The 23,192-nt window shown below is 35.5% G+C and overlaps 1 protein-coding gene across 3 annotated transcripts in view; it reads left to right on the plus strand.

Moving 5' to 3' along the window:
• Nucleotides 1-23,192, plus strand: part of LEMD3 (LEM domain containing 3) — a 72,804-nt gene that overhangs the window by 19,813 nt on the left and 29,799 nt on the right. For all 3 annotated transcript variants that reach the window (XR_013388756.1, XR_013388757.1, XM_077913713.1), the window contains exons 2-4: nt 8,351-8,388; nt 12,204-12,270; nt 14,439-14,506. Coding sequence is in view for 1 of the 3 variants with exons in the window: in XM_077913713.1 (XP_077769839.1) it covers nt 8,351-8,388; nt 12,204-12,270; nt 14,439-14,506 (173 nt within the window). In the remaining 2 variants the exon portion in view is untranslated. The remainder of the gene's footprint in view (nt 1-8,350; nt 8,389-12,203; nt 12,271-14,438; nt 14,507-23,192) is intronic.

Below are 23,192 nucleotides of genomic sequence, written 5' to 3' on the forward strand. Positions count from 1 at the left end.
TTAAAGTCCCTTTGATTTTATGAAATCACGGTGTATGTTCTAAATTAAGAATAGCTTTTTTGGAAGTAGCACACATTGTTGCCTTTCTTAAAACAGGACAAGTGAAAAGTTTAGAGCCCTATAGGATCTGAGAAGTGGAGAAGCTTTTGAGGTTTTGCCCTCCTTCCTTTCTTCACTTGCTATCCCCATCTAGGTCTGTACCTCTGTAAATCCAGATAGATAGGTGGGTTAAGATGGAAAGGTTATTTATGAGAGCAAAGGTAGTACAAGGGTTTACTTTAAACAAGTTTCATAGTAGCCAGTTTTTGTCAAAACTTTGATTGCTGATCAGTATTCATAGTAATTTATTAAATATATTTGATGCGAACTGTTCCTATCTTTTAGAATGAGTGTATATTTAATAGAACTATGGAACAATTGGAGAACTTTCAGAGGACAAATGGGCGGTGGGCTATGTCGCAAAAGAATGTGCGCCCTTGTTCACCCTGTCCATTTTTAGATCAGTCTGGCTGGTGGTGAAATGCAGAAGTGTTTGCCACACACACAGGTGCAGTGTTCTGCAGCTGTTGGAAACATTTGCCCCCTACTCCCCATTTCTTCACATATAATTATGCTCGTTTAAACCACTAAAGCTAGAAGATGGGATTTGAGAACTTGAATGTCTTGTTTACAAAAAGGTACAACTCAGAGATAATTGGTCATTTAGGTTGCTGAATTTAACTATGTTTTAGATGACTTGAAGTTTCCAAAGACTAAAACCTAGCCTTAAGGTCACAGAGTTTTAAAATTATGAGAGACTGACTTTGAAAGTGCATGTCAGCAGTTACTGCTCTGCAGACTGAACTTCTTGAGAACAGGGCTTATATATTTTTATTTTTAATCTCCTGCAACTAATCTTTATCTGGCACATAGTAGGCACTTGATAAATGTTTGTGAATATCTTTTGTTGGAAGATGAAGCCAAATTGTTGTTTAGATGTGGTATAGTACCAAATCAGAAAATTATGACTTTTTTATTAAAACCGATACCCTCTGATAAATTTTATAGTAGTTGTACGAACAAAGTGCCATGACAGCAGAGAGAAGGGGAGTTACTAATGCTGCCCCTGCTGGTCACTTTATGTTTTGATATATCTCAGAAAATTTTTGCCTGGACTGCAATTAGAGAACTTGGTTTTGTTTTTTTGGGTTTTTTTTTTTGTATATTTTTTGGAGTTCGATTTGCCAACATACAACACCCAGTAGAGTACTTGGTTTTGAAGAGTTTCCCTTATCTAGGAGATAACAGTGTATTCTCCAACAGCAGTGTCTTTTCCTCATTCCCCATTTTGGGCATTTTTCGTGCATTATGTCATAAGGATATTAAAGTTTAATAATTCTGTATCTGAAAGTTCTAGAGAAGAATGCTTTCCTTAAACTAAATAGAATAAATATTTTCTTTATTGTAGTTGTTTTTTATATAATGAAAAGAGTGTAGGCTTTGGAGTCAGCTGTAGGTTTGAATCCCAGCTTTTATTTTTTATTTTATTTTATTTTATTTTTGAATCCCAGCTTTTAAAACTGTGTTTACTGCAAGGAGGCATCTTAACCTCATCATGCATCTGGTTTTTTTGTCTGTAAAAATGAGAGTAATCCCTGCTTTCAAATAGTGGTGAAAGTCACCTCCTGAGTATGTGGCATCAGTATTCTTGGAATCTGCCACGAGTTTAATAAATATAATTTCTTTTTTATTCAAAAGAAAAAGTTGTATTCAGGATTATGGCATTGGTAAAACTGTTATCCTAGGAGGTTGCAGTATGCTTTTAAGCTGCTATTCGTGTAGTATATATTTAGCATCAAATATCTGCAAGGCATTGAGATAGGGATTCTGCAGTCTTTGAGGGGAGGAAACAAACAGCAAATAGTTAAATTATAATGTAAGTTAGCAAAAATACTGACAAATACATAGCGTTTCTGAGAAGGGGAAGGTCACAATGAGCTGCAGTGGTTAAGCATCCTTCATGACTGTAGCCGATTTGCATGCAGGACCTTGAAGGCAGAATGAAGGAGGAGGAGAAACTTTCAGGCTTGAAGAAGACCAGAAAGATGGAAGCCTCAGTGTCTTCCCTGGCAGACATTTTTTTTTTTTTTTTGGCTTTATTGAAATATAATTGACATACAACAGTGTGTGAGTTTAAGGTGTACAGTGTGATTTGATATATTTATGGATTGCAAAAACGATTACCACCATATAGCATTAGTTAACCGCTCCATCTTTTCACATAATTACTACCTTCTTGGTGTGTTGAGAACTTTTAAGATCTCTCTTAGCAACTTGCAGTATTATTAGCTATAATCACCATGCTATACATTAGATCCTCAGAACTTGTTAATCTTAGAACTGGAAACATATCCTTTGACTGGTGGTTCCATGTTTTTCCCACTGCCCAGGCCATGGTAACCACCACTTTATTCTTTTTAGGGCTTGGCTTTTTTAGATTCCACGTATAAGTGATATCATATAGTATTTGTCTTTCTCTGTCAGACTTTGGCTTAGCATAATGCCCTGAAGATCCAGCCATGTCACAGGTGGCATGATTTCCTTCTTTCTCGTGGCTGAATAATATTCCTGTGTGTGTGTGTGTGTGTGTGTGTGTGTATCTTCTTTATACATCAATTGTTGATGGACAGTTAGGTTGTTTCCATGTTTTGGCTGTTGTGAAGAGTGCTGTAGTGAACACGGGGGTGCAGATATCTCTTCAAGATTTCATTTCCTTTGGTTATATATACCCAGAAGTGAGATTAGCTGGATCATATGATAGTTCTTTTTTTAATTTTTTGGGGGAACCTGCATACTGTTTTCCTAAGTGGCTGCATCAGTTTACGACCCACCAGCAGTGCACAAAAATTCCCTTTTCTCCATACCTTCACCAATACTTGTTACCTCATCTTTTTGAAGGTAGCCATTCTAACAGGTGTGAGGTGATATCTCACTGTGACTTAATTTGCATATGCCTGATGATTAGCGATGTTGAGCACCTTTTCATGTTCCTCTTGGTTATTTGTGTGTGTTTAGAAAAATGTCTATTCGGTTCTTCCTGGCAGAATGTTTTTGTATAGTGATTGATAACTGATGATAGTTTCAAGTATCCAGAACGTGAAAATGTCAAGGCTGACTGAAGCTGACTCTGTGGGTCAGGAGAAAGCTGGAGGAAAGCACCCTGAATGTGCTGTTTCCTCAGTTTTCCCGAGTCGTGAACAGCAGATCATTTATTTTCTAAATGCTTAGGATTCTTAAACTTAATTGAGAGGGTGGCTCCGACCCTTATTATATGTGCTTTTCTTTGTAAAGCATAAGCTGAATAAAATGAATCTGTGAGATTTCTTTCTTGCTCAGAGTGATACGTGAGAATTTCCAAGGTCCTTCGTTATCTGTACTTAACGGACTCCCTTAAGTAATCTCACCGGTTTGACTTCATTTCTTGCTGTCTGGCCCCTAGTGTGTTACCTTTCCAGGAATACTATGGCAAGCATGCTGCCCCTTCAAAGCCTGTACACTTTGTGTTCTTCCTGTCTGTAAACCTCTTGCTTCAGGTACCCGCATGGCTTGTTTCCTGTCTGTGCTCCTCCAGGTTTCCTTTTTTTTTTTTTTTATTTTTTTAAATTTTTATTTATTTATGATAGAGAGAGAGAGAGAGAGAGAGAGGCAGAGACATAGGCAGAGGGAGAAGCAGGCTCCATGCAGGGAGCCTGATGTGGGACTTGATCCTGGGTCTCCAGGATCACGCCCCGGGCCAAAGGCAGGCGCCAAACCGCTGCGCCACCCAGGGATCCCTCCTCCAGGTTTCTATTCAAACGCAGAGAGGTATGGCCTTCTCCGACCATCTTAATACAACTTTCCTCCCTCACTGTCAATCAAGTCAAGCACCTTCCCTGCTGTTTTACCTCGAAAGCACTTAGAACCATTTGCCATACTATATATTTTTAAAATGTATTTGTACATTGTCTACTCTAACATAAGTGCTTTGAGGGCAAGGGTTTGTAAAATTTTATTTAAGTCACATTTCCAGTGCCTCACACAAAGTAGTCAATAAATAATTATTAAATAAAAAAACCTGTTTCTTTTTGAGTTGTGAAAGAACTTTGGGCATCACAGACTTTTCTGCCTTTTTTTTCTTCTTTTTAAAGATTTTATTTACTTATTCATGAGAGACACAGAAAGAGGCAGAGACACAGGCAGAGGGAGAAGCAGGCTCCCTGCGGGGAGCCCGATGTGGGACTCGATCCCTGGATCACCATCTGAGCTGAAGACACGCTCAACTGCTGAGCCACCCAGGTGTCCCCAGGCTTTTCTTTTTACTGCCACCTTGAGTGACCAAAATGGACCTTTCTGAGGAAAATACCAATTTATTTGACCAAAATTAAACATATATTTGTGAATACATTTATAGATTGATACACTTCAGGTTTTCCTTTTTATCTGGGCATTCGTAATGGTTAATGAATTTGATCTCAGTGTAAGAGAATGAAAAAAGTTAACTGGATTGGTAAAACTATTAACATTTTTCAAATTGATGTGAAAGAGAAGTTTGGAGAATGAGAGTCAACAATGTGTCTATGTATATAGGAGAATATCACAAGGTTAGAATTACTTCCTTGAAGCAAAATTTGTTGGGAAATCATTGGAAGATTTTGAGGGATCTAGTAGTATAATTAAAGAAATGTAATTAGGAATTTGATTTTTACAGTCATTAGGGTAGTTTAGAGAAGTCAAAATTTTAAGGACATTTACAAAGGAAAGTTTGGTATATTTGAGGTTTGAAATAATCTGAACAAGAAAATTGAAGGAGAAATGGTGACACCAGGAGAATTTGAGGAAAAAACAGCTGAGAGAAGCTATTGGGGATGTAGGATATAAAGGAGGACGGTACTTGGTCTCAAATGGCTTCAAGGTTGTGCTGATTAAGGGATGGAAGAGGAAAGTTTGAAATATCCATGTGGCATTATCATTGCTTTAGGATAAGGGATAAGAACATAATTTACATGCCTAGAAAAGAGGCTTGTAAATGAGGTGGCACTTGTTTGCTGTGCGATGCTTTTGGAATATGGTTTCTTTTCTGTAAATGCCGAATTGGTGGCTGCCGGGGGTGGGGGTGGGGAGGAGTAATATTTTCACTAGGGGTGGCAATATGTGTTGTTTCCATTATATATTGTTGGTAGAGGCACCTGGGTGCCTACGCTCTGTGGTTGAGTGTCTACATTTGGCTCAGGTCATGATCCCAGGGTCCTGGGATTGAATCCTGCATCATGCTCACTGTAGGGAGCCTGCTTCTCCCTCTACCTATATCTCTCCCTCTCTCTGTGTGTCCCTCATGAATAAGTAAATAACATCTTAAAAAAGTAAATATTGTAGATAATTTGGATGAATAAAAGATACTGACCTGTAGTTGTAGTGTTAGAAATACTGAGGTGATTTGGGGGAAGAAAAGTTAGATGTATAAAGATGCTTTTTTTTAGGGGTACATGGCTGGCTTAGTCGGTACAGCGTAAGACTCTTGAACTCAGGGTCGTGAGTTTAAGCCCTATTTTGGGTGTAGAGATTACTTAAAAATTTAAAAAAGTCTTTTAAAAAAAGCTGCTTTTAGAATTGGGGGCTTTTGTTTTTTAATAATTACTGTTTTGGGTTGAGTTTCCTTTGTAAAACTTAATTTCAACACTACCTTTTACTTGTTAACTTAATAGGTCTGTTAATTTAATAGGTGACACTTGTGGTTCTAGGTAGTTTTGCTACAAGCATCTTTGCTGCAAGCATTTTGATGATGTAATTTTGCCATAAAAGATAAATAATTGGCTGACGATTTGGTTTCATCAAACTGAGAGTTTAGTTTCATTTCTCCATTGACCCAGTAGTCCCATTTTTCTATTATCTAAATCTTAACCAGCCCTCATCATGATCTATACAGTGGTGCAGAGATTTGAACCCATTTTCCCATAAACTTTGGAATGTCTATCAGTATATATGTGACAATATGCCAAACAAACAACAGCTAGAAGGCTTTCACAACACAATATGAAGCTAATTTATAAATATGAATCGTAGTATTTATGAACTGATACTGCTCTTAATGAAGGAAGATATTTTACCCTAAAAAGAAAAAGTGCAATGCTGAATGAGGAGACAAATCAACAAGCAAAAAACTTTATAATACTACGAACAAAAGACTTTGAAGACAAGTGCTTAGGTATAGTCCACAGAATGAAATCAATTATTTGCATAGTATTGCCATGAAAATCTACATTATACATTTGATGTATTCAAATATTTTGAAACTCACAAGTCTTTCAACTTTGTTATGTCCTTTTTAATGAGTGTCCTCTTTTTTGTGATTTTTTTTTTTAATAGCCAGTTAGTTATGCTGTGAAAATGGTGGTTGTCATAGGAGGTTGGGGAGAAATTTTTTAAGCATAAGGTATGTAGGATGGAAAGTATATTGTTGGCTTTTAAGATACACTATCAGGTATCTCAGCCCATTTAGACAAGAGGCAGGAATCTAGAAGGATACAAAGGGCAGAGAGCAGTTCTTTCAACAGAATTATCGTTCTGCTCTATAGCTTTGTTATCCGCTCCTCTTCCCAGTTGCTTCAGAATTACCCTTCTCAGCCTTCTGCAGTGTTAACAGATAGGGTAGAAAAAAGAAGGGTGAGTCTAACCTAGATAGCACAACCAGAACTTCTGAGCACTAACTGTATGCACAGTACTATGCCTGGCTCTATCACACAAACATGAGTGACACGTGGTCCCTGTCATGAGAAATTCACAGTAGGACGGTCTAGTGGGAGAACACCCACAGTCTTAGGTAATACTTCTACAGAGATACTTGAAGAATTAGCTTTCCATTTTAATAATCTTGACAAAAAATGATTTTGTATATGGTCAAAAAAGTAAGGCTACCATGGCTTTTCTTAAGTCGATTGACAAGACGTTTTTTTGGCAATACAGCTATACAGCTTTACTTTAAATTCTTCAAATTTACATTAATAAAAATCAGTGTTATTTAAAAGTATCTTTTTGGTACAAGCATGTTGTGATTCATAACATTTTATTTAATCTTTAAGCTGTGTTTTCTTTTTCCTAGTCCCCTAATGAGTACTTTTGATCTGTCATTCAAACATTTTTCTTTTCCAGATTAAAACACTGTTACTCTAGAAAACTGTCTAAAAACCCATTAGCAAAATCCCTTTAGATAATCACAGGATACATTTTTCTTTGCTTTTTTTTGTACCTTGTTAAACTGATCTCACACATGAACTTTCTTAGAATCAGGCAGTTCCTAGTTCCTATGGGACTTCCTGTTTTCTTAAATAAAAATAGAAAAGCACCTCAGAAAGGAAACCTGGTCAGTGTGAACTACTTTGTAGGCTCAGTTAGTCTTAGTTGGGAACTGGATTATAGAGATCCAGGTATCTGAAAGCTCTGAATGTTTTGCATGTAATTTTCAAATAGATGATAAAGAGAAGATTCTAAATAGTAACCATTAGAGATACTACATATTTACTGTAAACTTGTTTGCATTTTTTTTAGGGGAGATGTATGAGGGGAGGTTGGATGAAAAGTGCTAAATCCTTTTTATAATAGATATTGGCAATACGAAATTATTTAATATTGAGACAGTTCTTAGCTACTTTATCTGTATATTTGTTTCTTGCCACTTTTCCAGATGTTAGCAAGCAGTAGGAAGTTTTTTTTTTGTTTTTTTTTTTGTTTTTTAATCATTAGAAGTCAGAATTTTGAAAGAATTGTTTAGTTTTAAAAAGCATCTGGTAAATTTCCTTAAGTAGTAACTGCTGTTGATCTATATTTTGAGTAGAAACCAAGTTTGGTGGAAGCAATATAGTTAGTAACAGTAATAGGTAACATGTATTAAGTGCTTGACATTAAGCGGAGCATTGTATATAATTATTTAATCTTCTCAACAACTATATAAATTAGGTATCATTGTTTAATCTTCTCAACAACTATATAAATTAGGTATCATTGTTACAGCCTTTCTTTATAGGAAAGTAAACTACCACTTAGAGTAGCTAAGCAGTTCATGGTCATGTTAACTAGTAAGTGATGGAACTGGGACTTGAACTCACTGCTCTCATTTATTACAGAGAAAACCACAGATTCAAGGTAAGAATGGTAAATATAGTGAGTCGCAAAAATTACTACCCTTACCTTTATTATCATCAGTTTGTTTACATTTTGTTTGCTTGTTTACATTCAGTTATGGCAGAGTACATGCTGGCATTTCAGGGGGCTTGTTTAGGGGATTCTAATTCTCATTCTCAAATGATGCTAATAGTTGTCTTTTTTTCTTTCTTGATAGTAAAAAAACCCTTTGATGAAACATTTGGAAAAATACAAGTAAGTAGAAGATCATAATACTGATATTTTGTCACCTGTTTTATATGCTAAAAGTATTAGGAAGACTGTCGACTAAAAAAATGCTCATTTTAAAAGTTCTCTTAAATTGAAACAGTACATTTTCTTACTTTGAATATTCTTTAACGATAATATGATTAAATCTGAAACAGATTTTCTCCTAAGAGCTGAGTTGTTTATCACTTTAGGGTAAAAGCCAACTGCCAAGTGAAATGGTATTGGCATGTTAGCTGGAGATCAAGTCTTAACCCTTAGAGGTATGCCTGTTTAATAAGTTGCTGGATATTCTGACAATTTTTGTCCTCTTTGCCATCATCTTGTCTCTCTGGATCTTTTGTTCATAAGCATGCCTATTTAATCATCAGGAAGGCAAAGGATTTAGAAAGAAACATGATTGTTAGGCTACCTATTTATGATTCCTTTTCTTTTCAAGGATCTGTAATACTAATTTCAACCTAAATCTTACATGAAAATATTTTTCACTTACCTTCATTATAGGGACTTCAAAGATTAAGGTATTTGAGCTCATATTATAATGCACAATTAGTTATTAATTTACTATAGGAATTGACAGTAATATAGACCTATATATAAAAATTGGTTGTGCTTAAAGGATATGTAATAATATGTAATCAAATCTATAGAATATTACTTAAGATTGTTAGAGAGGGACTTTGTAATGACCATTTTTAGTAATATTGTGATATTTGTTTTTAAAAAGGTTTATTTTGTCAGTTATGATATTAAGTATAATGCTGCTATTGGCATTATCATTTAAATCCGTACCATATACTCACTGCACATTTAATGAGAGACTTGATACAAACAACTGAAAATTGTCTTGAGAAAATTGGCTGAGAATAGAAGGGGGAACTATTTAAAGGTGACAACATATGAGAGAATTTGGGAGAGTTTCCCTAAAGTCTGATTTTTACCCACCCAAGAACCCAAGAACTCTCTTTGCTTCAGAGAATGATATGGGTTACTAAAAGAAAAGTTGGACCTTACCAAAAGAGACAGTTGGAGGATAGCTATTTCAAATTACAGTATAAAAGCATTTCTGTTTAATGAAAGATTACTTGAAAGCTTAGTTTAAGTATGGTTTATTTGTAGATCTTTAAATTTGTTTTCAGGGTGATTAGGAAAGCCAGCATGAGACACCTTTCAAGCTGAATGTTAGGAGACAATTGGAAAAGCAGTCAGAATGGAAAAAGTCAGTATAAGTTTCTATAAGAATAGAACTTTAAAATTTGATTTATATGTTTTTCAGATTGATTTCTAGTTTAGCATATTGGTGCTAAAGATAGTTGAACCAAAGCCTTTCTTTTTCTTCTTCAAGATTGATTTGTTCATATTAATAACATATTACATAAAAACTAGTTAGATCGTAATTTAGTTGATCATGCACTTGAGATCATTGTAATATATATCATTTTGAATAAATTGCCATTGGAAAAATAATTTTTGAAAAAGTTATAGTTTAGCTTTTTGGGTGCTTAAATTCTCTATATAATGTACTGGTATGTATGTATGTTGTCTTATGGATTCAGTTGCATCTGATAAGATTTTGTTATTTCTTCTACTTATCTGTTCCAGTGTTAATATCTATGAATCAAAAGATGAAGTTTATTCTCAGGCCTCTGGTGTTCATTAGAGATGTAATCACAGAGCACAGGTGTCCAATTTTTGGATTTTTTTCTTAATAAAAAATTTTTTTTTATTTTTTTAAAGATTTATTTATTTATTTATTCATTCATTCATTCATTCATTCATTCATTCATTCATGAGAGACAGAGAGAAACACAGAGACACAGGCAGGAGGAGAAGCAGGCTCCATGCAGGGAGCCCAACGTGGCTCAATCCCGGTCTCCAGGATCAGGCCCTGGGCAGAAGGCTGCGCTAAACCACTTAGCCATCCAGGCTGCCCCTAGTTTTGTTTTTAAAAGGGGAATGGGATTGGGCGTGATCAGGACATATGAAAGAAAAGGAAATCGGTCTCTTTTCCAGATAAGGGAGGAGACAAACTTCAAAACTATTAGGTACTTTAATCCCAAAGCTTAATCAGATTTGCCTGTATGTATCAAGTCCACAAGTATGAAGTATCAAGTCCACAAGTTATGCATATCATTAGAACTCTTTCTCATTCTATTATATTGAATGTATTTATTAAAAATAATTTTGTGGTTTAACATACCACAAATGCATAGGTTTCACAATCCTGGCTTTCAGCCCCAGCAGTTATTTTTTGATGTCTGATTCTTGAAGTTTGGAGTTTTAAGCATATACAGAGATAAGGTCTAGCTTGACTCAGAATCTGCTTGAGATAGAGTTGAGCCAAAGCTAAGGGCTGGAAGGCAAGGGGGAATGTCACTTGATCTCTATCAACCATCTTCCATAAAACCAGGGACTCTCGTGGTAGGGTAGAAACTTTAATGAGTTTCCTTCTTCCTAGCATAAGCAGTTAATTGCTGCATTGACAAACACGTGCCACTCATAGCATGTACACTTGTCTCTGTCCCTGAAAATACAGCATGAAAATAATTGTATGAGGTTGCATGTCATTAGACATATAAATGTTACTTTCCTAGCTTTTTATATCCTGGTCCTATTTTTCCAGTATTACTGTTTTCTTTGACACATCAGGAAGAAAGGAAATAAAGATACAGCCCCCTCTTGAATCATGAACTTATTCCAAACAGCGTGATAAGCTTACCCCTTTTCCTGACTTACATTCTCCCATTGCTGTGTGGGTCCTTCTTCATTGTGATTGCTCTGAAATTGTGGGTCTCGTTGCCTTCATTTACTTGGCAAGGTCCTTAGACATTGAAATGATCTTCTCTCTGGTTTTCTTTCATATATTCAGAGTACTATTCCTGGCGCACAAGTCTGTTTTATTTTTCTCCTCCTAAATTTTTAGAATGAAGTCAAACTCTTTGTCTTGGTCCCTAGCAGTTGATTCCAAACTATTTTATCAGTGTTGTACTAAATCAAAGCAGGCTATTGGTTATGTAAGAAACATATAACCAGTGCCTTTATGCCTTTGCTCATGCTTTTTCTTCTGACTAGAATTCTAGTCAATTCTGTTCTTCCTGGGAAGCCCAACTTAAATATTCTTTCTTTTATAAATGGATCTTCCCTTCCCTCTTTCTTCTGTATTTCCGTTATACTTTGTTTGCAGCTTTAGCACTTAAGTATGTTTTTTACCCTTGAGAATAGGAACCACCTTGTTTACTAGGCCTCTTGCTTTGCTGAGAATAGTTCTTAACTTCTATTACTAAATACTTATAAAGTGTTTGTTTTGCTTTAATGGTTCATAAATTTATACAGGACCGCTTTGGGGGTCAAGGAGAGGTTGATTATCAAAGTGTCAGTATTCATTTCCTTATTGTGTGGTTGAATCAGATTAAGACAAACATGAAGGGCAGCCTTGAAGTCTCATAAGAACAATATATATAAGTGTGCATTGTGTAAAGGAGGATTGGGAGCATTGCTTTGGTGGTTGGGGGAGTTTGTTGTACAGGAGACTTTTTTTTTTCTTCTTCTTTTTTTTTTTTTTAAGCACTAACCTGAGTGCCAATTTCCCAATCAGTCCTCAAGAAAGTAAAATGTTTAGAGTGATGATTTAGATTTTTAGATTAAGGCTTTTTAAAAAAAATTATGGTAGCCATTGTTTAAATGTGAATTTGTCTTTTGGATTATGTAGCTTCCATGATTTTAAGTTATTTACTGTTTTTTGAAAGATTATTATTTGGTATATGTTTTTGAATTGGATATTTTATCATTTCTTTTAATTTTAGGAAAGTAAGAAAAATCTTATGATGAACACTTTATACAAGCTTCATGATCGATTGGCACAGCTTGCAGGTAATTGTTTTAACATTCATAGTGTCTAAAAATGTTTTGAAAATTAATTTGTATATGTAGCATTCTATATCAGCAGAAATAGTTTTTCCCAAGACTAGTGTTATGTTTGTGAATTTTCTCTCTGGAAATTTTTGTTACCTGTACAGAGTAGTTTTTATTTTTATAGATATATTTAATCAAGGCCTTTTTCCTGCCTGTCCATATGTATTAGATGAAATCTATATTATATAATTCTAAAGTCAATCCAATTTGTTTATTGTATTAATAGTAAAAAATTTTGAAAGCTAGATATCAGTTGAATTGGGTAAGCAATGAATTAAAACTCTAGATTAAATATAAAAGTATAGATTTTCCATTGATTAGGTATCATTTCCTAGGATAAAGGTAATATATTTTAGAATTTTTTCCTTATATTCTGCTCTTACTAAAGTCTTTTAGCATCTGTAAGCTGTAGTAGCAGCTTATCTGCTTATTACCTTAGCTTTTTTTTAGTTATTCTTATTTCACATATAATCTAAAAGAAGAGACTTTGGATTTGCTTCTTGTTAAAGAAGTTACAGAAAAGAAAAAGTGTAGTTTTCTAAACTTTTTTATGTAGCAGATCTTTTTGTAGACATAAGATTCTGGTACAAGGTAAATATGAAAGTTCTTTGGTTGATTGGAGACATTTAGGATCCTTATAGTTTCCCATCCTCATATCAGTCTTTTTTTTTTTTTTTTTGCAGGGCGATGCCCTTAACTCTAACTCTGGCCTTTTTTTTTTTTTTTTTAATGCTCATAATTTTGTGTATATCACTAAAAGCCTTCTTTGCATTAACTAACTGGCTGTCATATTCATATACGGCAAGCTAATGACATTTATTTGGTATGCTGTATGTAGTACCCAGAAATAGGTTAAGTATATACTCTTTGGCTACCACAGGCTTCTACAGCTGTCTCTACAGCATTGTTTTATGCAGTGTGCTAGATCAGCATAATTGGGGTGCTTTTAAAGATAAAGATTCCTTCTAGAGCAGGGGTCAGCAAACTTTTTCGTGTGAAGGGGCCAGATAGTAAGTTTTTGGGGCTTTGTTTGCTGGACTTTGTCAGAGGTACTAAATTCTGCCATTATAGCATGACAGCAGCCACAGATAATACATAAATGAATGAGTATGGCTGTGTTCCAGTAAAACTTCATGTATAAGAATCAGTGGCAGGGCAGATTTGGCTATGGGCCGAGGTTTGCTGACCTCTGCTGTAGATCTGTGGAAACTGAATCTTGGAGGATGCGTCATAAAATTTGAAGACTTAGTTGTTTAATAGATATTTCTTCCTTTTTTATGACTGTGACCATTAAAATCTGACTACTTGCACAAGTCTCATAAATAGGAATATGGCTACCTTTTTATAATAGAAAGGTTTGCCAAGGAGTTACTTTATTATACTTTCATGTTTAAAAAAATGGTTTTTAAAAAAATCATGAAGAGAAATAGAGCAGGAAGAACTTCCAATTCAAGTTCAATATGAGGAAATTGATCTTTAATAACCACAGATAGCCTGAAAGATAAGGCTTTGGATTCTCTTATAAATTGTTATAAGGGAAAAGAAAGGTGTTATAAGAAAGGTAGTTTTGTATGTACTGTGTTCTTTGCAGAAATCAGGTCATAACTAAAAGTTTCTAATTTCCCTGTTGATCTGTGTTATGATAATTTTTAAAGCAGGCAAATACCTTGCTAAAGATAGGCTTAACACTGTCTTTATATTCAGAATGTACATTTTAATTTGAACCTTTTTGAATTATTAGCTTTAGTAATAGATGTGTAAGTTACCACAATGAATTTCCCCCCTTGAAAAACAGTAAATCTGTGGAGGGCCTTCTTTGTCCCAAGATCTGTGGATAGGCATCAATGTGACATTGTTCCTACCCTGGCCAATGATTTAGTTGGAAATAGAAGACATGTTCCTATCTGGACTATTTAGAAATGCATTTAAAGATTGTGGTTTATGTAAAGATAATTGTTTATATTACCTACTGGATTTTTATAGGAAATTTAATAGTGTTTATCTTCTTTATTGATTATAATATGACCTATAATTGTGTAATTTGAATATATTTTGATTAATCATGTTTGTTTTCTTCTCTTTAACATAGTACTGATTCAAAATTAATAATATGCTAATCTTTCCAGGAGATCATGAATGTGGCAGTTCTAGTCAGAGAACACTTTCTGTCCAAGAGGCAGCTGCATATTTAAAAGTAAGCAGTACAATTAGAATTTTGGTAGCTATATTCTTAAAGTTTATATAAATTATTACAACTTGTACAAAAGTACCACGCATTTGATTTCTTTAATTGTACTGTTAGAAGCTTGGGCCTGTTGTTTGGTGTAATGTGAGCATGCGTGAGCAGTGGGGAGAGGGAGAAGGAGAAGGAGGAGAAACAGAAACAGATTCCCCACTTACCCACTCAGCAGGCAGTCCGATGCAGGGCTCAATCCCAGGACCCTGGGATCATGACCTGAGCAGAAGGCAGATGCTTAACCGACTGAGCCACTCAGGTGCCACACGCCCCGCCGCCCCCCCGCCCCCATGTGACCTTTATTATATTGAGGTGATTTGCTTCTATTCTTACTTTGTTGAGTGTTTTAATCATGAAGAGGTATTGATTTTGTCAAATGCTTTTTTTGCATCTGAGATGAGCATGTGATTTTTATCCTTCATGTGTATCCCACTGACTTTTTTTTTTTTTTTTTTTGTATATTGGACCATCCTTGAATTCCAGGAGTAAATCCTACTTGGTCATGGTGTATGATCCTCTTAGTGTGCTGTCAAATTCATTTGCTAGCATTTTGTTGAGGATTTTTAGCATCTGTATTCATCAAGGACATTGATTTGTATTTCTTATAGCGTTTCTGTTTGGCTTGGCATCAGAATAATGTTGCTCTCATAAAATAAGTGCGAAAAAGTGTTCTCTTCAGTTTTTTGGCAGAAGTTGAGAAGGATTGGTAATGTTTGGTAGAATTCCCCAGTGAAGCCATCAAGTCCTGGGCTCTTCTTGTTTGAGAAGTTTTTGATTACTGATTCAGGCTCCTAACCAGTTACAGGTCTGTTCAGAGTTTCTATTTCTTTGTGATTCAGTCTTGGTAGGTTATATGTTTCTAGGAATTTATCTGTTTTTTTCTCTAGGTTATCCCAATTTGTTGGCAACTAATTGTTCATAATAATCTCTTATGATCCTTTGTATTTCTGTGACATCTGACTTGATATCTTTTCTTTCTGATTTTGAGTTTTCTTTTTCTTTTGAGGCTTTGTCAGTTTTGCTTATCTTTTAAAAAAAACAAACCAGCTGTTTTTTTTCCTATTCTCTGTTTTATTTATTTTTACTCTAATCTTTAATATTTCCTCCTAATTGGGCATAGTTCTTTCTCTAGTTCCTTAAGGTGGTTTATTTGAGAGCTTTTTTAATGTAGCTGTTTGTCACTATAAACTTCCCTCGTAGTACTGCTTTTGCTGTATCCCATTAAAAGCTTTTGGGCTTCTGGAATCTGAATGTCCATTTCTTTCCCTGGATTTGGGAAATTTTCTGCCCATCTAGTGAATTTTTTAATTCAGTTATTCTTCAGCTCCAAAATTTATTCTTTTTAATTTTTTCTCACTTTATTGATATTCTAATTTAATTTGTGTGTTGTTTTCTTGGGCTGACACTTATTTTGAAATTTTTGTCAGGTAACTCCTATACCTTTGTTCCTTTAGGGTCAGTTTTTGGAGATTAATTTGTTCCTTTAGTTGGGCCTAGTGTTACTGTTTCCATCATGTACCTTAGTACTTTGTCGGGATCTGTGCATTTGAAGACACAGCCATATTTCCCAGCCTTTAGAGATTGCCTTTGTGCAGAGGAAGACCTTTACCCATGAGCTCAAATAGAGATTCTGGGGTGCTCTCAAACCTTTTCTGTGGATGCATCTTCTCTGGATTTGTGGGTGCAAATTATCAACTAAAAAGGTTTTCCAGGTTTCTTTTGTCAAGATATTGTAATCTCTTGCTCCCTCTGGTGTCTGTTTGCTGTACTGTGGGTCCCCCTGGAGCAGCTGCAAGCTGTCCTGCTCTTTTTTTGTTCTCAGCAACTCCCAGGTGTTTAGACTGAGTCAGGTCTCCTCAGTGCTCTGAGACATGATACAGAAGCCAGCCCCTTTGGCAGCTCCCTGAGAACTTGGGATATTGGACACATGTTCCAACTCTTTCTTTCCTCAGGGAGAAGCCAGGAGTTTGGGGTTTTTCTCTGCTCGTTCTTCATCAAGCTGTGGAGAAGGGCAGTGGCGAGTTCAGATCATCTTTGTTCTCTGTTGCCTCCAAGCTATCAGTGCTTAGATTCAGGCAAGACAGAAACCAGACCTCTGGTAGCCCTCAGAAATTCTGAACATTAGAATTAGGTTTCAGTCTTTTCTTTGCCTCTTGAAGGAGAAGCCAGGAGTTGGGAATTTTCTTCTGGTTGCGCATGTTGTGCCATAGGGTGAGGCTCTGGTGAGCGAGTGCGACTAATTTTCCTACTGGCTGCCATGCTGCTTGTTTCACACTTGCTTGGGTTATAGGAGCCCTTTTAAACTAGTTTCTGGATTTCTTACAAAGGGAATTGGTCTGTGTATTGTTGAATTTGTGTCTGTATAGGGAAAGGATGGTCTAGGGCTTCCTATTCTGTCATCTTGTTGATGTCACCGCCTCACTTTTTTTTTTATTTAGAATATAGTATAATTCTAAGGGTTTCAGCAAAGTTGTGAATAGTTTCCCATGACATGCTTGTTAAAAAAGAGAAATATGGACTGTTTTTAACGTAATTTAGATTAACTTAATCTACTTAATATAGATATCCAGAAGATGTTAAGACAATATAATAATATCTTGGAGATTTAGATGTGGATTCACATTCTGGCTATATAGAAGCTGTGTGTCTTGGTAAAGTTCTTTCACTTTTCTGTACCTGTTTCTTAGTATGAAAGTGGACTTAATAATTCTTGTCAGAGTGATTGGGAGACTTAAGTGCTCAGTGCCTGATGGTTAGGGTAGTTTCCTAGTAAATTTTGCTTTTTTTCTGTGTTTCTTAGTTAATTAAATCCGAGTCACTCTGGAGAGAGTTTCTAATACCATGCTACAGGATTTGTCTTCTCACCCTTCCTGGTTCTCATCTTCAGTTTCAGTTTTGACCTAGATAAGAACAGTGATGACAGACAAATTGTACAGAGTATAATAGCTAAAAGATTGGATAGGTAAAGAATCGGGATCCAAAAAGATCTTAAATTAGGAGGAGTTTTGATTATGGGGATGGAAGAATTGCTAAATGGATTGTGGGGGTGGGAGCAAAGAAGGAATTGGATTGAGTAGGCTACAGAGATCATAGAATAAAGTATTCCTGAAAGAGGGCATAGCATGTGGGAATTCAAAGCAATAGTTCTTTATGAGATAGTTACACATGTCTTTATTTCTAGCAGTAGGAAAAACTGATCCCAACCAGTGCTTCCTTCCTGCTTTCTCTTCTCTCCTCTTCCTCTTCCTCTTCCTCTCTCTTTCAGTTAAATATCTTAGGTAATGGCACAGATATGTGTTATGGTTGGTCATAAATTCCTGAAACAGGATTAATTTACACTTCAGAAGAACCTCGAGACTCTTAAAAGCTCCTGAGTACTCTATTTAAAGGACTAAAGGGAAGGGATAAGGTTTGATTAGTAGTTATACTGGAGCTGAGGAAGAGGCAGGGGTTCCTATGGAAGGATGATACACCACCACCCCCATTTGATTGCCCCTATGGGTCATCAATAAGATAAAGTAAAAAGAAGGGACACAGAGCCAGGGTTGGGACAAGTCAGAATCTAAGCCAGGCAGCAGTAAGAGATGAGAGATTATTTCTACTAAAGATTGGCAATAGAGTAGTTATTGGACATATCCTTGCAGGAGTTGAATTGGAAACTGCCTGTAATTGGGTTTAAAAAAATTGAGATTAATGTCCCTGGAATTATTTTATGTTTTAGATTAGGTTTTACTTTTAGATTGGGTTTTACTTTTTTTTTTTAATTCAATATAATTTCTAAGCCAAGTTTTTACAAAAGATTTCTGATAGGTCCAGTTTTAATTAGTTAAGTGAAGTTATTTTGTTTTTTGGTTTTAAAGATTTTATTTGTTCATGAGAGACAGAGAGAGAGAGGCGGGGGCAGAGACATAGGCAGAGGGAGAAGTGGGCTCCCTGTGGGGAGCCCGATGCAGGACTCAATCCCAGGACCCCAGGATCATGACCTGAGCCAAAGGCAAACGCTCAACCGCTGAGCTACCACTCAGGCGTCCCTTAAGTACTACTTTTAATAATGTTTATTTTTTCAATATATATAACATTAACTTACGCTCATGATTTAACTAATGGAAAAGAAAAGAGAAAAACATTTCAGATTCACCGCCTGAAGGTAACCACTCATTTTTGATTAATTTTTCTGTAGTCTTTTCTTAACATTTTCATTCCTACAATTAGTATCACTATACATCATAAATTAGAAATATTTCATATTACAAGTATTTATATATGTTTTTTCCTTAAAATTATGAGAATTTTCTGATGTCATTGTTCAGGTTTTTGAAAACTGCTCTTTTTAGCACTGGATAATATTCCTTTGTATGATTGTATTGTGTCGTATTGGTTTGTGGTTTGTCAGTACTATGAAAGCACTCTAATCTTTGCATATATAGTATATGATTTTCTGATTGTTTCCTTAGGAAATAGTTCTAGAAACTACTTGTTAAGGAGCATGAGCTTTTGTTAATGCTTTTGATATATATTGCCAGATTACTTTCTAATTTGGAATGGCCATTTAGCACAGTCTAGTCAAAATTGCTTATTTTATTTTACCCAAGTTCTAGTGTAAATATGGAAGAACCTCACTACAAAGCTGGTGTCAAAAACCCATGATAATACATATATTGTAGGCTCTCTGCTTCTGGAGAGAGGTCTGTCATACATTTCATGTATTTGTACTATGGTTTCACCAGCAGCACAATTAAGTTTTTGGATTCAGCAGTAGATGGGCCAAAGGATGCACAGAACTCCTATGAGTGTAAGCTGATTTTCCCCCAATTTCCATTGCATTTTAAGCACAATATAAGTAAATGCTTGGTGGAGTAAAATGAGTGAATAAGTAAGCCCCAGCAAAATTTTTTTGAATTCTTGAATTTGATGCTTCACATTCCATTCTTATTTCTTCTACTTTCTCTTTCAAAGGAAATTTAAATAAGCATGATGATTAACTTAAGTGATTTAAACACCCTTTTTCTAACTCTGCCAATGTTTTCTTGAAATTTTCATTTTTTTTTCCACATTGATCATTTTTGAGAATGCAAGCTTGTTTTGGTTTGTGAAAAGTTAAGAGGTCCCTCTGGTGGAACATTTAGGAAACACATAGCATTAAATTTTCATGAAGAGACCGAAACTTTTTATGTTAAACGGTAGAAGCTTTGTATGATAACTTTCCAACTAAACGGTGTAATTAATGGTGGTTCATTTTCTAGTTCATTTTCAAAACCTTTTGAAACTTCAACACAATACGCTTATGATTTGTGAAGAAAATGCTAGGAAAGAAAATAGCTGCAAAGTGCCAAATTATGAGGTTGGATAGGCTTTTATGGCCTAGCTTGGATTGCTAATCACTGCTAATAAAATTTTGTCTTTGTGGAAAAAATAAATGTTCTGAGAAATGGAATGATGGATACATTTTTTAAGAATTATAATCTATCAGGACACCTGGGTGGCTCAGCTGGTTGAGCAGCCGAGTCTTGCTTTTAGCTCAAGTCATGATCTCAGGGTTGTGGGGAAAAGCCCCACATTCACCTCTGCGCTCAGCATAGAATCTGCTTGTCCCTCTCCCTCCCCCTGTGCTCCTCTCCCCATGCTCTGTGTCAAAGAAATAAATCTTTAAAAAGACTATTATAATTGGGGATCCCTGGGTGGCTCAGTGGTTAAGTGCCTGCCTTTGGCCCAGGGCGTGATCCTGGAGTCCCAGGATCGAGTCCCACATCAGGCTCCCTGCATGGAGCCTGCTTCTCCCTCTGCCTGTGTCTCTGCCTCTGTCTCTCTCTCTGTGTCTCTCATGAATAAATAAAATCTTAAAAAAAATTATTATAATTTATCAAGTACAATTTATCTTAGGATTCACTTAATACCTCTGACCTCACAATGACCCAGCAAGGTGGGTGGTATCAAACCTACTTTATAAAGAAACTAAAGCTCAGAGAGATTTAATGATAACATCATTCAGCTAGTAAGTGGTAGACCTGGGAATAGAATTAAAATGCTTGCTTTTCTCACTATACTGTTCTGCCTCTTAGATGGAAGGACTGGGTTCATAACTACTAGTTTCATCTTTTGAGTGAGCAAGAGACTAACTCTGAATAAGGTTTAGGATTTGATCAAAGTAGATATATCTGCATAGATAGTGTACTTTTTTGTCTCCACTTGAGCCTATACATACAGCTACTCAGTAGTGGAGTTGTGATCTCATCCCAGGCCTGCTTGATTTTAAGGCCATGTTCTTTCCGATATTCCAGATCTGAAAGATGAAGTGCCCATTGACTCATCAAGAGTTAAATCATAATTACTATTGATTTCTATGTCTCCTATTTTAATTAATTTCAAAGATAACATATATAGCATATATCATGTCACAATTAAACAGAATACTCCCTAACTGGAAAGCCACATAGTTATTACTATGTATGTTACCATGTTGTGAGCTATTCAATAGGTTTTTAATCCTTACTCCTCCCTTTATCGGCATTTCTTTTCCTCCTTTCTAATGCTTTGTAGCTTTACTTAATGAGCTTTTCTTTTTTTACATGAAATAGTATTATTTTTATACTGTGAAATTCTAAGTTCAAAGCACCTGATGTGAATTTTAATAAAAATACATGTTTTTGCCAATGTTTTTGCAAATAAGGCAAATTTGGAGTTGGGAATCATGAGTGTGTGTATGTTCACACATAGTATGTTAATAGGTTTGGTAAAGATTTAGGAAAATGTGCTTTGAATTTAGAAAGTTTTAAATGAAGTGGTCAGCCGTACATTGAGCTATTGCCTATAAGTAAATAGTAATAATAGTAATAGACTTGCTTTAAAAATTTGTGTCATCAGTGATTAGAAAATGGGCATTTTATGATGCAAGAATGCTTTACCTAAGAAGTTGGCAAACTACAGCCCATAGACCTGGGGCTTTTTTTTTTTTTTTTTTTTTAAATTTATGATAGTCACAGAGAGAGAGAGAGGCAGAGACACAGGCAGAGGGAGAAGCAGGCTCCATGCACCGGGAGCCCGATGTGGGATTCGATCCCGGGTCTCCAGGATCGCGCCCTGGGCCAAAGGCAGGCGCCAAACCGCTGCGCCACCCAGGGGTCCCCCATAGACCTGTTTTTGTATGGCCTTCTAGCTGTGGTTTTACAACATTTTTAAAGGTTGCTTAGAATATATGTGGCAGAGACCAGAAATTTATATGGCTACAAAGCCTGAAATAAACTTACTCTTTGATTCTTTAGGTGGCTACAAAAAAATGAATACCAAAATACTTTTCCACTCTAAAAATCAGGAAGATGCTATGCATGCTAAGTGCCGAATTATGAGGTTGGATAGGCTTTTATGGCCTAGCTTGGATTGCTAATCACTGCTAATAAAATTATAAAATATGTATATAAATTGCATTCCCTTGAAATGGTTTCATAAGTAAACCATTTGTCACTTATTAAATATATTGGCTACACATTTTTTTGATATTTATAAATAATGATGAAAAATCACACTTATTTTTTTTTTTTTTAAGATAACAAGTAGCTTGTAGTTCTCTTTACCATCTAAAACCATTCTGGTAGTAGTTACACATAAGTAATGATACATAGCAAGATTAGTTTTGCTTCATAAAACTTTTTACATTTTCAATTTGATATATTAAAAAAAAAAAACTAAATGTTAGCATGAGCTGTTTAACATAAGCCAGGAAAAAGATTCAACTCTTACTTCTTCACAAAAATTCAATTTATAATACTATAGAACTCTGAACATTTGTGGAAGTAACAGCCTGTTTCAGACCTTAATGCAGGAAAAAGATTCAACTCTTACTTCTTCACAAAAATTCAATTTATAATACTATAGAACTCTGAACATTTGTGGAAGTAACAGCCTGTTTCAGACCTTAATGCAGGAAAAAGATTCAACTCTTACTTCTTCACAAAAATTCAATTTATAATACTATAGAACCCTGAACATTTGTGGAAGTAACAGCCTGTTTCAGACCTTAATGTTCTCTTTAAATTCCTTAATGAAGTTTTAAATTAATTATCAATTGTTTTTTGTATTTCGTGTATTCACAAAGGGACATTCCATGGTGGGGCACCTGGGTGGCTCAGTCAGTTAAGCATCTGCCTTCAACTCAGGTCATGATCCCACCACGGTCCTGGGATCAAGCCCCATGTCAGACTCCCTGCTCAGTGAGGAGCCTGCTTCTCCCTCTCTCTCTCTCTCTCTCTCTCTCTCTCTCTCTTCAGCTCCCCCTGCTTATATGTGCACACACCCTCTTTCTCACTCTCAAATAAATAAAATCTCTCTTTTTTTTTTAAAAGGACATTCCATGGTTCTGTTGTATTCCAGATAGTAAGTGGATATTAGGTAGTATTAACATGGGGAAGGAAAACAAAATGGGAAAATAACAACAGATACCCTTTTCTTACCCTTATTGTCTTATAACTAAAGGTTTTAAACTCATTATTCCTCCACATACTTAGCTTATTAGAGTATGTGTCCTTGTTAGTATGAGTCATTATGTACATTTTAAAGGATAATTAATGAAGGCAGTAGTGCTATTTATAATATCTTCAGCCTCCTAAAATTTTTATAAAATTTAAATATATATAAAATATATAACTAATAA

Source organism: Canis aureus, chromosome 11, assembly GCF_053574225.1.
Source record: "Canis aureus isolate CA01 chromosome 11, VMU_Caureus_v.1.0, whole genome shotgun sequence".
Taxonomy (NCBI): Eukaryota; Metazoa; Chordata; class Mammalia; order Carnivora; family Canidae; genus Canis; species Canis aureus.